Genomic DNA, 19153 nt, shown 5'->3' with positions numbered 1-19153 from the left:
GGAAATAGCTCAGTTGCAGTACCTCCACTCTTAGGTCAAAACCTTATTGCCTCGATCCCATCCCATTCTTGAGGTATTGGTACACTTTTGATTGATAGACTCAGGTGAATTGATCCTCACAGCTCATTTGCATATTTGGTGGGAAATACCTCATCAAATTGATTATTTTGCAGGGAAAAGTGCTCACTTAAAAAACTGACCACGACTTAACATTTCTCCTTCATCCACTTGGCAGAAAAAGGTCCGATCATCCATTAAAAATCACATATCACTCAAAACCGAACTGACAGTTACTCTACAGCCCTGGTGCTTCAAACACACACAGATCATGGTCCAAAATATGCTACCACAAGTGACTGAAAATGCTTCCCTGGTCTAATTAACATAATAATTGTGGTGAAAAACTTATTTATAAACAGTGAATCATAATGCAACACACACATGAGAATCACACTTACATTTTGCAAATCAAGTAGTGAAATTTTGAAAAAAAAGAACACTCTCCAAAGCAATAAATATATGAGGTCTTGAATGCACTGACATTTGAGAATACAAGCACCCTCCTCCATGTACTGCCTATAACAAATGCAACATACGCGACTGCGATGGCAGCCAAATGCCTACTGAGCCTAGCTCACAATACAACCGCCCAGACAGTATCGCGACAGCAGGCCCAACCTAAATTTTTTGTGACTGCCCACACGCCAGCCCTCAAAGTAATTCTCCTGAGGAATGATACCAGATGTTGACTTCCTCTGATCTCACAGTCCAGGGGCTGCGGCGTTCTTTGATAGTTGATACCTCCTCTCGCTCTGAAGTGGTTACCTCCTGTTGTAACACTCGCACCTCATACCCATAGGCAAGGGTGTTCCACTCTCCCTTCCCCTACTTCTCCTCCCCACTTGTGAACTGATGGGAAAACGACTCAGTCTGCGCTAAGCTGCTGGAGAGGAAGAATATAAGGTATTTATTTGCTTTATATATTTCTGAGGGTGTTATCCTGCTGAATTGTCCTACAGCTGCCTCCACCCTCCACCACTACCCACCTCCCACTCAACCCACACTTTCTCCGAGCACATGCTTGTGAGTAAACGTTCAACTTGCTGTATGCCCTACACCACAATATCACACGATGAACACCTTACTTTCGAGAATGATATCCTACAGCTGTCTCCAAACTCCATTGCTTCCAGCTCCGCCACCGCCATAAATGTATTAACCTATCGCACATCCCTTGTACATGTCCACCGTCTGTAAAATCGATAATACATCCTAAATTAATAGAAAATTTGGTGTGACAACTACCGATCACTGCAGTTTGTCCACGTAATTTCGGAACGACCTCCTGAATGAAAGTGAGGACTATTTTGGGTCAAACTTCTCACTCCAAAACATCTATGATATAAGCTGTTGTGTGATGGAAACTTTCAGTATCTAATGCCATCCTACCAGCTATTAAATAACATAATCACGATGAAATAAATCGGTCATGGTTCCATGAGACCAGATACAACTGATTTCTTTCAGTTTGTTGGACAAATTGGTATAGTTTGGGGCGGTCCATATAGTGATACTAACAAATGTAGTATCTAAACTGAAATTTATGGAATAAATATCTCATCAATTTGAAATAAAATTGTGCTTTAGAAAAAAATGTAAGGGTCTGGTGTTTGTAGCTAAAAAATAAAAAATGGAACATATATTTCTAGGGAGGAGGTCAAAAGGGATTACAGTAACCTGCTTGAGTTTTGAAGATGATTTTGCAACACTTCCACAAAAGTCTGACAGATGCAGTTAATCAAATAAAGTTTCTGGAGAGAACAGCCAATACAGCCGGTCTCAATTTCAATTGAAAAAACAAGATTAATGATAAATACAAAAAAATTATCGTAATAGATAGAAACAGAACTAAGTTCGATAGAGTGAGCTAGTAAAATTAAATATCTTGAAGAAACCATACAGAAATACTGTTTACAAAAAACCGAGGATGGATTATTAAAATGACGGATTATTCCAAATAGTGGGGGCAATACAAACCAGACATTGCTGGAAAATGAGAAGTAACGAGAGGACACGAGAAAACATGCATTAAATACCAGAAGTGGTGGCAAAGTGAGGTCTAAGCGTTTTTGGAGACTTTTCTGAAGGCACAAGAAATAAAAATCAGGAACAACACGGGCAAACAAGGAAAGACAACTTGGGAAGAAGATGGGTGGAGTACTTGAAAAATAGGAACCATCATAGAAAGAAGAAAAACTTAAGTAGTTACATGATCCTAGTCGGACAATACGAAATTTTTTGAATGGCAGTATACGAAGGAATACTATAAGTGTTATGTATATTCTTCTGTAATTCTGTATATATTTCACCACAGTTTCACAAATGGCAATTTGGAATGCACTGTAATTCACAGAGAGACGTGTTTCTGGTGTGCTGAATCGCAAAGAAGAAATTTGCGTTGGAATTGAAGTCCTGATAATTCTGTGACTTCACAATGTAGGTGGTATACTAAATGATATTGAAAACACAGTCGACGGTTTTCATTACTAAGGTTCCGTGAAATCCATTGTTGAAAATTGGCTTGACCGTCCATTACATTATTTCTTTTTGAATGAATTAGAGAAGCTATGAGTCAGGGTGGGAAATACGTTGAAGGAATGTGCACTTTTAATACCCTAACGATATTCTTTGTGCGAAAACCAGGAACATTTCTCCCTACCTGTCCCCCACTTGCTACTAGCGCACTGCAGGTGCACAATCAATCCGCGTGTACACCCCGCTGCGGAATACGAAACAGAAGCTTCGCACAGCTTGGCGAAAGCTGCTGAACACAGGCGACATTACCTCAACAAGAGTGGCAGTCACGAAATTACACATCTCAAGGTCACACCCGCTGCCTGCGGTCCCCAGGCGCTCAAGTGCTGTGGTTTGCCCACTTCATAGCTTCGTTGCCGCACTGTTAACAGTGCAGTAGGTCAGCGACATATGTAGTTCCGTCTACCGTTGAATGGTGTTTAGTAGTGTGCGAAATACAGGAGAAAGGGCCTAAGTGTTGTGCCATTTCAGTTGGTGTGTGTAAGGGGCGAAAAGACATTCGAAAACAATCTAAAACTGTCGCGTCGAATGTACTTGTTTTTTACTGATCTGGCTAATAATGAAGAAACGAGGATTAAGATACATTTTGCACAAGTTCATAAGATGACAACTAAAGCTTATAGTATTTCGGATCGACTGTATTCGATATTAACAATGCAATAAAGTCGACAGACTCGCTAGACTTGAGCATGTGTATTAGTTCTCCAAGAAAAAGCATGTAAATGAAAACGGATATGTCTATGGAATTTGACGATTTTTACAAAATGTTAGTTCGTAGAATTGTACTTAGATTCTACGACAGATAAAAGTATCTGGCGAATAGAAAAATACAGGGTGATCTCGGCGAAAAAATTAGTTATTCTGGCCCAGAGACGTCCGTTCGTTGTCATCTCTCTCTGCTTACCTAGTTTTTTATTCAAAAATTGTAATGGGGGACGAACATTTTTAAAGGAATGCAGAAGCATCGTAGTCGCAAGAACGAAATTTTAAGTAGAATGCGCTTGTTGTGTGTTGAGAACAATAGTCTTGTAGTATGCTTCGATAAAAATTGGATTTCACAAAACCAACGCACAAACATGTTTTGTTCGACTTCAACGGAATTAGTGCCGTGAAAGTACATACTGCTACTTTTGTATAGTGTATATCGACCATTTGAGTAATGGGTGCGATGACGAAGCGTCAGTAAGAGCTGAAAAAAAAATATTCTGGAGGTGGGGAATATTAGCGGCCGTATAAAGGATAACAGTCAGAACAAAAATCCTGATGGGGCACACATGTAATCTCGCGCTGACGCGCTCTGAGTCTCTCGCAAATAGGATGCGTCCATACGTGACATAATACAATAATGATGCCTCAAATGTTACCATAATTAATTTTATAGTTTTGTTAACAACTTTCTCGTTGTAAGTTTCTACAAGGTCCAACAGAACGCAAATTCATCAGTGACGTCATTTTTCGTTATACATGCGGAACAGTTTCACAGCTCTTATGGTATTTTATTTTTTATCTCAGAATAATTTCATGTTTTCACGAAAACAAATTGCATCACATGCATCTATAAACTTTTAGAATGTTCATATATTTTTTTTCAGTCGAAATATGTCAGTGGTTCTGTTTTATGAACAGGTTGAAAAAAAATTATTTTTCTTCAACATTTCTTGTAACTTCAGTATTTGTTATTTTTTTCGTAGCAGCTGGCATGAATCTTCTTTTGGAAAGCCCTTCATCATATTCTAGGCTATAAATATAGATGCCTAACGTTTTTTCGGATTTTTTGTTAACATTTGAAATTACCATAAACTGCCAATGCTGTAAGACGATCAGATGACCCCGCGATGCCTATTTTCTTGACGGCCGCTGTAATGTCACAGCAGCCTGTAGCCTGTGGAGCACAAAGGGTCACGCATTTGGATTCTTTTTTTATAGACCACAGATTTCGTTTGATAGAAGTCAGTAGATCTGCGAACTAGCTCAAGAGTTCTCTTTTAATAAAAGAGACTTCATACTGTGATTTGAATGAGTTTATAGGTACACACCGCTTTGGAGAATTATGTTATCACTGGTTTCTATACAAGCCTTTAATGTAAAGCTCGATTGTAAGTACCTTCCATCATAACTGCAGTTAAATTTATAACTGCATCCTTGGAGGTTGGAGGAGCTTTCTTTCTTAAAAATCGCTCCATAGTTAACTTAAACACAGCCGCGTGTAAGTCTCACAATCAAATTAAACTTTACGTCACAGTAATAGCATTCAAGAATCAGCTCGTTGTGATACGCATGCACCGGTTTCAGACGCAAGCTTTCTTCGTATCACATCATTTAACGTGGCGTCCCCAAATAAGCGACAATACCAACAACAAACCGTTCACTGCGTAACGACTACTGCAGCACCGCACATTGGTACACTACATAAGTTGGCAGTAGTTGCAAAGCGGCATGAAAACTTTCCAATAATCACGGACAAGACCCAATTACATTACAGAGATGCTACTTTTATCAGCTTCCTGACAACCATTTTACTTCAAAAATAAAGTAAAATAAGGTAATTATTCTACTTATATCGGTAGGGTTTTGCTTGCTTGTACGCTCTGAAAAATGTTGGGTACTAACAATTGTACGTGCACCGCCGTCTGGGAACCCCTGCTCTACATTTTGTTTTGCGTTGTGACGTAGCTAAGCGCCATGTCTCTATAGCCCCTTAGAACGGGCTACACGTCAGTTGAGTCGCAATCTACGAGTGCTCAGGGTCGAGGGGCATGAAAGGGAAGCAATGGTTGAGAAGGGAATTATACAAGGTTGTAGCCTGTCCCTGATGTTATTCAGTCTGTAGACTCAACAAGCAGTAAAGGAAACCAAAGAAACATTTGGAGTAGGAATTAAAGTTCAAGGAGAATAAATAAAAACTTTGAGGTTTGCCGATGACATTGTAGTTCTGTCAGAGACAGCAAAGGACTTGGAAGAGCAGTTGAACAGAATGGACATTGTCTTTAGAGATGAGTATAAGATGAACATTAAAAAAAGCAAAACAGGGATAATGGAATGTAGTCGAATTAAATTAGGTGATGGTAAGGGAATCAAATTAGGAAACTAGACACTTAAAGTAGCAGATGAGTTTTGCTATTTGGGCAGCAAAATAACTGATGATGGCCGAAGTAGAGAGGATATAAAACACAGACTGGCAATGGCAAGCTGAAGAAGATAAACTTATTAACATCGAATATAGGTTTAAGCGTTAGGAAGTCTTTTCTGAAAGTGTTTGTCTGGATTGTAACCATATGTGGAAGTGAAACATGGACGATGAACAGTTTAGACAAAAGGAGAATATGAGCTTTCGAAACGTGTGCTACAGAATAAAGTTGATTATGGGATGGGTAGAGAAGGTACTGAATTACATTCTGAGGCATCAACGGATCACCAATTTAGTACTGGAGGGAAGCGTAGGAGGTAAAAATCGTAGGGGGAGACCAAGAGATGAATACAGTAAGCAGGTTCAGAAGGATGTAGGATCCAGCAGTTACTCGGAGATGAAGAAGCTCGCACAGGAGATAGTAGCATAGAGAGCTGCATCAAACCAGTCTCAGGACTGAAGACCACAACAGCGAGTGACGTAGGACCAGAGGAAAAGCTAGCCAGTTTTCAGCGTAGTGCCACTGTGTAACCACCAGCCGCCACAAACAGGGTGTCCCAAAAAACACCGACAACGCTTAATATGTTGTGCACAAAGGCAAAGTGAGCAGCTCTCAAGAAGGAACCCATATCCTGAAACGCGCGTCTCAGGCACTGGAGAGCGTCGAAGTATGAGAACGAACAGTTGTGACAGTTTGGTCCTATTCGTTTTGGTGTCTGTATACGGAAGGTATGAAACCCTTTAACCATCTGTGTACTGTGAATGGACGGCCTGAGCATAATAACATTCCTGTGCATGCGCTACATAGCTCCACATACCATTGTGCACATCCTACTGCGGACCTTGTGTGGTCTGCCAGTGCAATAACGTCAAACCGACATACGCCACATCATTCCACGTTCTCGGCCCTCGTACTTGGTACTTGCAAATCCTATCCCCAGTCTACTTTCTGTCCTCTGGTAAGTATCAGAACGTGATGCGGGCCGTCCACGCTCGGCTCTAACCCTACAGTTGGATGAGCACGTGCTCACAATGTTCGAAAAGCACCCAGCCACCACCACTAGGAAGGTGTCACAGGTGCTGCACACGGGTAACAAACAGTGCGTGTGGCGTGTTGTAAATGAACATCGGCTCCATCCGTACTATCTACAAACAGATCAGGCATTACAGGAGGACTACCCACGACGAGTACAGTTTTCACATTGGTATTTACAACAGCGTATTGCAGCCATAATTCCCGACTTGGTGCTATTCAAGGATGAATGCACGTTTACTAGAGACGGTACAGGTGATTCTAAATCACTTACACGGGGTCGGTATTTGCGTCTGGGCAGGGATAATTGGTGGCCATATCATTGGGCCATATCTACTGAAAAACGGACTAACAGGACCGATGTACCTCACATGTATTAGAGATGTTTTGCCGACCCTATTGGATGTAGTGACACTAAATGTTCGGATGGACATGTGGCTGCAACATTCCATGGTCAGCTTGGTCGCCAGATCTGACAGCTCTCGACTATTTTCTGGTGGGTAGTACGAAGAGTATGGTCTGTGGCGTACCTGTAACGTCAGCGGAGAATCTTGTTGCCTGAGTCCACGGCGAGACTGAAATACTTCAAAGACAGCCACAAGTATTGGCTCATGTGCGAGAGGCTCAACACCACCGGTGTAGGTTCAGCATTGACTTAGAAGGTTAGCAGTTCGAAGCCCGTATGTAATATAGAAAGTGCGATGTGCTACTCAGGTTAATTGGCGTAGTGTGTAATGCACACCCATCTCAGACTTAGACGCTCTCTAGCTAACAGGAAAGTAAAGATGCTTCTGCCATACAACTCATAAACAGTACACGCCATCCACCAATAGTAATTTTACCTACCGCCGTTCGTGGATAAAAGCGGCCGCACTTCTTCACCTAGCAGTTGTCAATTTGGTGCAGATCATCCACGTGTCGGAACAGTTGTCTACTATCGCCACTGTTACATCCTAGCAGCTATTAACGAATTTCGCCGGACAGTCAACGCCGAGTGTCAAAGTGATTATCATTATTTGAGATTGAACTACAAGCAGTCTGACAGCAGTCGAGACTATACAACTATTTGATTAGTTCGCCAACATTCACTGAGCTACTTCAGAACAGTGAGTGTTCAGTCCTTTCACTTCAGTTCCACGCCATATTATTAAACTATAGACCAGTATTTGTACACACATTATTTTAACAAATGATTATTTGTCACTATGGCGTTACCAACATTATTTGTGTTTTACTTTACAATAGCCCTGTGACGAGTCTGGTTGCATGCGTGCAAGCACATCGCCTCGAAACAGCAACTACTTTTCTGTGGTAAGAGTTTCGCTTCCTATTACCTTTTACGTTGGGTACGAAAACTATACTGTTCAAAAGAAGTAGGCGAACATGTGTATGAACGTTCAGTATTTTAAACCTGTTTTGATACAGGCGTATTGGATGTCTTGAAATCTTCGCTTTGTAATATCCACGACACTATGTTCTAGCCACAAGATGTTAAAATGAACTAAGTGTACAAACTTCAACAAATATTATCGATATTACGTATAAAAAAGACTGTATCGTGTAAAAATGACAATAATTATTTCATTATTTCTATAATAATTTAATTTCTGTGTGAATTTAAACTATTATCAGAGAACTACAGTCATAGACAACGACAATTATAATATTTTTTTGTTGTCTGTGATAACTGCGGTTCAGTTGTTCTTCCTGTGCTAACCGATGAACTGTTAGGACGTGAGACGTGTGAGGTCTGTAAAGAGAAAACCTGTAACTATAATGTCTAGACGTGGATTTGTATTTATTTCAATTGTAATCCAATCTAATTAATGTTTTTAAGTGTTAATTTTCAGCTCCGCAATTAGGAGCGCAGCCATTAGCGCTAGTAATTTGCAGCGGAGTTTACTAGTAGCTGGTATAATGAGAATAATTTTAAATGCTAAAGAATAGAAAGCAAAAGGCTTAAAGACTTTTATCTAAATATATTAACTTGATATAAAAGGAATCGAGAATAACAATAGACAAATTGACTATCGTCTGTTTGCCGCCATCTTAGCAAAAATATCTCCGCGGCAGTTTTGAATCGAGAATTTTAACAAAAATAAATGTTGTTAGAGATAAATGAATGGAAGTAAATGTGCACTGGTGGTCCCGAATCTACTTTAAAAGACAGAATTCAACTCAGATTGAATCTTTAAAAATAGTGCTCACAGCACGTTACGTACTACCAATTTCTTATTTGCTGGTATATGAAGCCTAATTACTTCGGGCGATTTACATGAAATATTTTAATAGGAGACATACATCAGAGTTGTGCATGGGTAGTATTTTGTGACTAAATGTTCCTTTTGCTAGAGAAAACAGTTGTTTAAAATCTGATAAATGATATGCATTTTAGTGCCACTCACGCGACTTTACAGACAACATTTCTACACAACGTCATGTGGAGATTTCTTTAGCAGAGTGACAAATATTAGCCGGGATAATCATTTTTGAGATCAAACCAACTGTTACGCTGACATTAGGTAACTGGTTATTTATATATATATATATATATATATATATATATATATATATATATATATATATATATATATATTGCTCAATAGAGTATGGCAGACGCCCAAAGTCATGTTCCCCTATTTCTGTTGAGCAATATATTTGGTGCATCCGACAGAGTGCTGTGCCTCATAGTTTGTCGCTGGTGTAAAGTACCAAAACGAGATATAATCAGAGAAGAGGATTTATTTTAGGAGTACAGAAATGAGATGGTGAGCAGAGAATGCTAGTTGAGCGAGGGCGGGGCGCCGGCGAGCCAGCGTAGGCGGATGGCGGGCCACTTGGTCTGCAGGCAGCCCAGGATGTCGACGGGCGGCCGCTCCTCGTAGCTGCGCGCGTCCTGCTCGTCCTCCAGAAATGCCTGCGCCACGCGGTACACCACCTGCCACAGCGCACAACACGTGGACGGCCTGTACAACTACGACGAAATCATTTACAAACTGTGAGACCTGAGTTTCTCCTGGCGTATACAACTTTCAAATAACTTCCGGGTATTTAGCCAGGTAACACTTTCAGCGACCGCCGATATTTCGGCAGGAGAACACCCCGCCATTTTCAAGGCAAACTGCAACGGACAGGCGACGTACATGCAAATTTAAAACCTCGGTTCTCGGACTGAAGCTGGAAAGATAACACACACACTGAACACTAGTGCCACCAAAGATGACCAAAGTCAGAGCTATATGTACTGACCATAAACGGCACACACGATTACAGCAGCCAAATAGATCTGCTATTGCTGAACATTGCTTGGATACTGGTCATCCCATGTTATATAATAACACTGAGATGTTGGCATGCACGTCCAGCTATTGGGACAGTGTTATTAATGAGGCAGTTGAAATTAAATTAACAGGGATGGAGGTTTCTGTTTAAACTCTGTTTGGAATCCGGCTCTCTCCCTTGTCAAAAAACAGAGGGACAGAGTCAATGCTACCTCACCTGCGAATTCGTAGTCTCACCATCGATAGCTCTTACTTTGGTCATCTTTGGTGGCATTAGTGTTCAGTGTGTGTGTTATCTTTCCTGCTTCAGTCCGAGAACCAAGGTTTTAAATTTGCGTGTGTGTCGCATGTCCGTTGCAGTTTGCCTTGAAAATGGCGGGGTGTTCTCCCGCCGAAATATCGGCGGTCGCTGAAAGTGTTACCTGGCTGAATTCCCGGAAGTTATTTGAAACATTTCAAAACTGGTTGGTCGATCATATAGGAGGCGTGGGAGAGGGTGTGTTAATGGACTACACAGCAGTGTCACATATCTCTCATATTTACCAGAGACATTCAATAAGTAATGTAACATTTATTTTCTGAAAGCAGGTTGGTTTTATTCAGGATTCCGGTATACCATGTCATTCCCCGCTCTTTTGCTTACAAAACCCTATTTTTCAACATAATCTCCGTTCAATGCGACGGTGTTACACCACCTCAATGAGAGGGCCTGTATGCCCGCATGTTACCATTCTACTGGTCGACGCCGGAGCCTGTGTCGTGATACATCAATAACCTCTTCATCATCCAGGTACTGCTTCCCGCAAAGTGTATTCTTTGTTGGGCCAAACAGATGGAAGGGGCGAGATCTGGGCTACAGGGTGGATCCCAAGGGCACACACCTTTGGATACCAAAACTGGTGACGATTATGTCAGGAGTACCGACAGATACGTCCAGTTGAGCACCGAGGTGTCTGACCGTGATCCGTCGATCACCTCAACGTGTCCACACGTTCCAACATTGCAGGAAGATGGGTGGATCCCAAGGGGCACACAACTTTGGATACCCAAACTGGTGAGGATTTTGCCAGCAGTACTGGCAGAGCCGTCCAGTTGAGCAGCGAGGTGTCTGGTCATGATCCGTCGATCACCTCAACGTGTCCACACGTTCCAATATTGCAGAAGGATGGGTGCATCCCAAGGGGCACACACCTTTGGATACCCAAACTAGTGACGATTATGTAAGCAGTACCGACAGATACGTCCAGTTGAGCAGCAAGGTGTCTGATCGTGATCCGTCTATCATCTCAACGTGTCCATACGTTCCAGCATTGCAGGAGGATGGGTGGATCCCAAGGGGCACACAACTTTGGATACCCAAACTAGTGACGATTATGTAAGCAGTACCGACAGATACGTCCAGTTGAGCAGCAAGGTGTCTGATCGTGATCCGTCGGTCACCTCAACGTGTCCATACGTTCCAACATTGCAGGAGTCACAGCCGTGTGCGACCAGCCAGCCGGCATGCGGGGATCAGACATGGTTGCGCGACCTTGTTGCGATGATGGCAGACGCTTCGTCCAACGTTCACTGTGCTTTTGGTCACTGTCAGATCTCCGTAGACATTCTGCAAGCGCTCATGGAAATCTGCGATGCTGTGGTTTTCTGCCAAAAGAAACTAAATGACAACTCTTTGCTTGGAACGTACCTACGTTACAGACACCATTTTGAATGTTACGTATAGCGTCGCAACCTATCGGAACTTCTTGAAACTCTAGGGGCTGGAACGGAAATATCCCACGATGTCCCACAACAAATTCCATATTTTTTCAACCGAAATTGGCCGAGAAAAAAAATGTATTGCATTACTTATTGAATGCTCCTCCTAGTGACATCAGTCGGAAATTTGATCTAATTGTGATGGAGTCGTAAAATCGAGACACTGAAAGCAATGTTGATGCAAGAGATGATAAATAAGCTGAATAAACGGTACAAGTAAGCATATGGGTCAGACCAGTCTGCAGGCCGGTGGACAAACGAAGGCCACTCGGTGCTCATCTTTTGACGAAAGGCGCCTGTCCCTCCACCTATGATTCCACCCCCCCCCCCCCTCGGCAACCAGATACAAGGTTAGAAAGACAGTAATGGAATAAATAGAGTGGAAATCCATCACAGTAAAAGATAAAGACCGGCAGTAGTAAAATAAGGCGAGGGAAATAACTAGTTCCGTAGATGGATGGGACACAGCATGCATTGGGAGCAGTCCCTTCCTCCTAGAGAGTGACTGTTTCCATAAATTGTGCCCTTTTATTTACTTGTAATTTTTATCGCATAACGATACTGGTCTTGTCGTAACGTATTACTAATGACTGAGCCATTCCATTTCATATACTTACAAAATTATTACACCCAGATAATTGTATGAAGTGCCTGCTTCTAACTGTGAATAGCTAATATAGTATTTATGGGATACTTTGTTTTGCCTTTAGTGAAATGGACAATTTTGCGTTTCTGAACATCTGAAGCAAGTTGCTAATTCTTGCAGCACTTTGAAATCTTATCAGTATCTGCCTGAATATTTGTGCAGCATTTTTGAGACGGTACTTCATAAAAGTGCATAGTCTATGGAAATCCAGAGGTTGCTATTAATGTGGTCTACCCGTTCATCAATATACACCATGGGCAACAAGGGTCCGGGCCCAAACACACGTCTACATCTGTCGATGGCTCTCCGTTAATGGCCGCATACTACGTACGATCCAACAATGCTACTGTACTTTCGATAAGAAGCATATGTGTGGTATGGTGTCAAATACCTTCCGGAAGTAAAGAATCACTGTACCTACCAGGCTACTTTGAACCAAGTCTGTTCGAAATACCTCATTTTATGTGAGTTAAGAATTCACGATTGTAGAACCCACGCAGTCTCCAGTGAGAATGGACGATAGTTTTACCGATCAGTTACCTTATAAACAGGAATGCCTTGCGCTTCTTTTCCAATCACTGGGCACAGTTTTCTTGTTCAAGGAACCTAAGGTATATAACGGTTAAAGTGGGAGCTAACTGAAGTTCAAATTCCGTATTAGAATCTGACGTGCATCTCATCAGGATCTGGGGTCCTGTTTTACACCTAGCGATTTTAACCCTTTCTCGACGCATGTCACTCTAATCTCTTTATACACTCCTGGAAATGGAAAAAAGAACACATTGACACCGGTGTGTCAGACCCACCATACTTGCTCCGGACACTGTAATGTGTGCCCGGTTATGAGATATGGTCAGGCGAAATTTCATGGTAGTTTAATTGTGTCACTTTCCCTACTTGAAACAGTTTGTGACATGCGCTCCACGAGGGCTGTACAAGCAATGATCACACGCACGGCACAGCGGACACACCAGGAACCGCGGTGTTGGCCGTCGAATGGCGCTAGCTGCGCAGCATTTGTGCACCGCCGCCGTCAGTGTCAGCCAGTTTGCCGTGGCATACGGATCTCCATCGCAGTCTTTAACACTGGTAGCATGCCGCGACAGCGTGGACGTGAACCGTATGTGCAGTTGACGGACTTTGAGCGAGGGCGTATAGTGGGCATGCGGGAGGCCGGGTGGACGTACCGCCGAATTGCTCAACACGTGGGGCGTGAGGTCTCCACAGTACATCGATGTTGTCGCCAGTGGTCGGCGGAAGGTGCACGTGCCCGTCGACCTGGGACCGGACCGCAGCGACGCACGGATGCACGCCAAGACCGTAGGATCCTACGCAGTGCCGTAGGGGACCGCACCGCCACTTCCCAGCATATTAGGGACACTGTTGCTCCTGGGGTATCGGCGAGGACCATTCGCAACCGTCTCCATGAAGCTGGGCTACGGTCCCGCACACCGTTAGGCCGTCTTCCGCTCACGCCCCAACATCGTGCAGTCCGCCTCCAGTGGTGTCGCGACAGGCGTGAATGGAGGGACGAATGGAGACGTGTCGTCTTTAGCGATGAGAGTCGCTTCTGCCTTGGTGCCAATGATGGTCGTATGCGTGTTTGGCGCCGTGCAGGTGAGCGCCACAATCAGAACTGCATACGACCGAGGCACACAGGGCCAACACCCGGCATCATGGTGTGGGGAGCGATCTCCTACACTGGCCGTACACCACTGGTGATCGTCGAGGGGACACTGAATAGTGCACGGTACATCCAAACCGTCATCGAACCCATCGTTCTACCATTGCTAGACCGGCAAGGGAACTTGCTGTTCCAACAGGACAATGCACGTCCGCATGTATCCCGTGCCACCCAACGTGCTCTAGAAGGTGTAAGTCAACTACCCTGGCCAGCAAGATCTCCGGATCTGTCCCCCATTGAGCATGTTTGGGACTGGATGAAGCGTCGTCTCACGCGGTCTGCACGTCCAGCACGAACGCTGGTCCAACTGAGGCGCCAGGTGGAAATGGCATGGCAAGCCGTTCCACAGGACTACATCCAGCATCTCTACGATCGTCTCCATGGGAGAATAGCAGCCTGCATTGCTGCGAAAGGTGGATATACACTGTACTAGTGCCGACATTGTGCATGCTCTGTTGCCTGTGTCTATGTGCCTGTGGTTCTGTCAGTGTGATCATGTGATGTATCTGACCCCAGGAATGTGTCAATAAAGTTTCCCCTTCCTGGGACAATGAATTCACGGTGTTCTTATTTCAATTTCCAGGAGTGTAACTAATCTTTGTATTGGTGCATGAGGTACATTTGTATATTCTCAATTGACGAACACTTGTAAACGTGTAGCTAAAGGACATTAGCAGTTATCTCACAAACAGCTGCATTCATGATCATGGAACAAGCGCCAGATTAAAGCTTTTTTTTAAAAAAAATTCTATAACAATAAAACTGTAATATAAAGCGCCATTTTAAAATACAAATACTTGAGAACTCAGTTTAAGTATGTCTCTTAAATTATTCAGATCGCAAAGTCAAGGATTATTTAGGCCGCAGAGTAGGGAATGTCAAAAAGATAGCATTAAAATTTAAATGTTGCATGCCAGTGTTGACTGAGAATCCCATGGAGTGCGTTGAGCCTCCTAATTGGAAAGAGTGTTCTTTTTCCGCGCACACTGGCCCTTTCCCTTGCAAACAGACACGTCAGATTTCTATCTCATGTGTATTTATGATTGTGAGTGAAAGTAATGACTATGTTTATCGTGCAATGTTCCGTTTGTGTCTTATGATGATGAGAGAAGGCAGAGGATGAAACCTGTTGCCGGCACCTAACCTAGTCCTGTCGCATAGCACCAGAGGGAACCGCCGACCTTAAGGTCCTCACCTGATGGACGGATCAGTATCAGCAGTTTCACTTCCCATCACTTCATGAGACACTGCGGACAGATCTGCAATTTAATCCAAGACATTGATGTAAAAACTGGTGATTAGGGACTTCTACGCCACCATTTCTCCTCCACCTGACGTCCAAATAGCGTAGTGAAAATTTCATCTGCCGCCAGGACTCGAAATCGCGTAACACCGAGTCGAGCGCCACCTCCTGGGCGTGTTTTAGCGACCTCGGCTACAGTGGGGCATAAAGAGCATTATTTAATAATAAACAATAGTGAAACTTCCTGGCAGATTAAAACTGTGTGCCCGACCGAGACTCGAACTCTGGACCTTTGCCTTTCGCGGGCAAGTGCTCTACCATCTGAGCTACCGAAGCACGACTCACGGCCGGTACTCACAGCTTTACTTCTGCCAGTATCTCGTATCCTACCTACCAAACTTTACATAAGCTCTCCTGCGAACCTTGCAGAACTAGCACTCCTGAAAGAAAGGATATGCGGAGACATGGTTTAGCCACAGCCTGGCGGATGTTTCCAGAATGAGATTTTCACTCCGCAGCGGAGTGTGCGCTCATATGAAACTTCCTGGCAGATTAAAACTGTGTGTCCGACCGAGACTCGAACTCGGGACCTTTGCCTTTCGAGGGCAAGTGCTCTACCATCTGAGATGTGCTTCGGTAGCTCAGATGGTAGAGCACTTGCCCGCGAAAGGCAAAGGTCTCGAGTTCGAGTCTCGGTCGGGCACACAGTTTTAATCTGCCAGGAAGTTTCATATGAGCGCACACTCCGCTGCAGAGAGAAAATCTCATTCTGGAAACATCCCCCAGGCTGTGGCTAAGCCATGTCTCCGCAATCCCTTCTTTCAGGAGTGCTAGTTCTGCAAGGTTCGCAGGAGAGCTTCTGTAAAGTTCGGAAGGTAGGAGACGAGATACTGGCAGAAGTAAAGCTGTGAGTACCGGGCGTGAGTCGTGCTTCGGTAGCTCAGATGGTAGAGCACTTGCCCGCGAAAGGCAAAGTTCCCGAGTTCGAGTCTCGGTCGGGCACACAGTTTTAATCTGCCAGGAAGCTTCATATCAGCGCACACTCCGCTGCAGAGTAAAAATCTCATTCTGGATAAACAATAGTCATTCTGCAGTAAACGTCATAGGTCAATGATTATGTTGTAAAATCGATGCTCAGGATCTGTGGCAGAAAATTCTAACCTCTTTCCATTTTCTTGAGCTCAACACCTCATTCATTATTCATTGCGGTGAGGTGCTGACTAACGAGGAACCTCTACAGTGCGAGGTTACAAAAGGCCAGTCATGTTTATGCCATTCGTACTGTCTACCATACAACCATATTATTGGCTTATAACGGCAACAGGGCCGGGACTGGAGTTACCTAATGGTGAGCAAAGCATGACTCTACGGAGCGTCGACGAGTGACTTACAAGTGCTACAATGCTGTGGTGTTGATACGAAGCAGAGCAATGTCATCGATAAATAATGCAAACACTACTTTATAAACACCACAATAGTTGGTGAAGTTGACATTTCGTCAGAAACAAAGCCAAGGAATTTCACAGGTGAGAAAGAAGTGACAGATGAAATATTAACGTTTTTGCAACATGAGTCAGTGGAATGTGTGGTGTCGTGTACGCCCGACTGTACGGACAATGTACATGAGTACAATCAAGACGATACGTACTTAGCAGGTAAAAGCGATATCGAAACACGTGTCGAGCCATGAAGTTCATCACCCTTGTCGAACAGGGAGCCATAAATCCCGTCTCTATGCAAAGGAAGAAAAGGACAATCGTTGTCCAAGATGCAGGTACTAAATAAAATTACGTGCATGGAAGATCATCCGCAACACAGTAAAAAAACAATTATGAAGAGATTTCCAATAAGCTCGCAGTAACAAGACCGTGTAGTGCATAAGAAAAACTACGGACATTCAAGGGAGGACAAGGCGTATTTGTTACAAAATGTGGTGTCACCGCCAGACACCACACTTGCTAGGTGGTAGCTTAAATCGGCCGCGGTCCATTTAATACAAGTCGGACCCGCGTGTCGCCACTGTGTGATCGCAGACCGAGCGCCACCACAAGGCAGGTCTCGAGATACGGACTAGCACTCGCCCAGTTGTACGTCGACTTTGCTAGCGACTACACTGACGAAGCTTTTCTCTCATTTGCCGAGAGACAGTTAGAATAGCCTTCAGCTAAGTCCATGGCTACGACCTAGCAAGGCGCCATTAGCCTTACATAGTGTGATAGCTATCGTATAAAATGTCTCATCAAGAATGCTGTATTCACATCAAAGAATAAAAGATAAGTATTCGAGGAGCTGCATACTTTTCTTATTAGAATTCACTACTTATCCTGTTCCAGAATTCACGCCCGTCTGCGTTAGATAGCGTGCCTTTCGGCCTCCTTTATCTACAAGGTGTTGGCACATTTACCAACACATCACAAAAAACGTTTCGAGGATACCTCATTTAGTTTACAGGATGTGCACGATAATAACCTACTACGTTGTGCACATCAAATTGCGTGCGACATAGACTACAGTGATTTCAAGGGAAGCAGTGGGTGGTTGCATAACTTCAAACAGTGCTACCGAACTGGAAGACCTAAAGTAACCAAATTTAAAACGAAGTGTCAACTTGACAGTGCACAGCAGACTGCAGAATCGGCCCTAAGATTTCCCATATGAAAGGAATCCCGGAAATTAGAGGTACCTAGAGAGTTGTATCAAAATCAACTAACATCAATGCCTCAACGCGTTCGCATACAGTTATGTCGAACGTTAATCTGGATGGTAAAGTGGCTGGAAAGATGTTTTTGTGCTGGAAGCAGTTGGAGGTGCTCTGCCCTCCCTCCCTCCCCCCCCCCCCCCCCCCACGATTCTTTCTTGTGTGCATGATCTCGCAAGAGCAGTAGGGAACATTTACGTCACACCAAGCAAGAGTGGGAAAAGGGTCGTAAGAGAACTACGAGGGTCACTCCAAAAGAAATGCACACTATTTTTGTAAAAATATAGTTTTCATTCTGCATGTGTGAAAGTTTTACAGTGTGTTGATACATCCCTCCCGCTTGTTTTCAAACTTAGTTCAACCTGTTTCCGTGAATTCGTGAGTGGCGCCGTCACAGCATGTCTTCAAAATGACTGCTACACTTGTTCGTCAGAAGCAACGTGCTGTCATAGAATTCCTGTGCTGTGAACACGAGACAGGGAAACATTCACAAGAGGTTGAAAAAGGTGTATGGAGATGCTGCTGTCGATAGCAGTACAGTTAGTCGGTGGGCAAGCAGGTTACGTGATGAAAGCTGGCACGTCAATATTGAGCGGCAGGCCACGTACTGCCCACACTCCAGAGTCCAGACAATGTGCAGAGAGTTAACGAATTGGTGACTGCTGACAGACACATCACAGTGAACGAATTGTCACGCTACGTTGGGATAGGGGAAGGAAGTGTTTGCAGAATACTGAAAGTGTTGGCGTTAAAAAAGGTTTGTGCCAGGTGGGTTCCCAAGATGTTGACAGTGGCTCACAAACAAACAAGAAAAACGGTATGCAGCGAACTTTTGGAACAGTACGAGAATGGTGGAGATGAATTTCTTGGAAGAATTGTGACAGGTGATGAAACATAGCTCCATCATTTTTCACCAGAGACGAAGAGGCGATCAATGGAGTGGCATCATGCAAATTCACCCAAGAAAAAAAAATTTAAAGCCACACCTTCTGCTGGAAAAGTTATGGCTACGGTGTTTTTCGATTCCGAAGGACTCTTGCTTGTGGACATCATGCCAAGTAGAACCACCATAAATTCTGATGCATATG

The 19153-nt window shown here is 43.6% G+C and overlaps 1 protein-coding gene across 1 annotated transcript in view; it reads right to left on the bottom strand.

The window, feature by feature from the left end:
• Positions 1 to 9537: 9537 nt before the first annotated feature.
• The window catches only part of LOC124805591 (ubiquitin carboxyl-terminal hydrolase MINDY-3-like), a 137339-nt gene continuing 127723 nt past the window's right edge, over positions 9538 to 19153 (bottom strand). The window contains exon 7 of the mRNA XM_047266158.1: positions 9538 to 9693. Within this exon, the coding sequence (XP_047122114.1) occupies positions 9538 to 9693 (156 nt within the window). The remainder of the gene's footprint in view (positions 9694 to 19153) is intronic.

The sequence above is a fragment of the Schistocerca piceifrons genome, chromosome 7, assembly GCF_021461385.2.
Source record: "Schistocerca piceifrons isolate TAMUIC-IGC-003096 chromosome 7, iqSchPice1.1, whole genome shotgun sequence".
NCBI classification, from domain to species: Eukaryota; Metazoa; Arthropoda; class Insecta; order Orthoptera; family Acrididae; genus Schistocerca; species Schistocerca piceifrons.
Note: the sequence above shows the minus strand (reverse complement) of the source record. Positions and strands in the feature narration are given on the sequence as shown.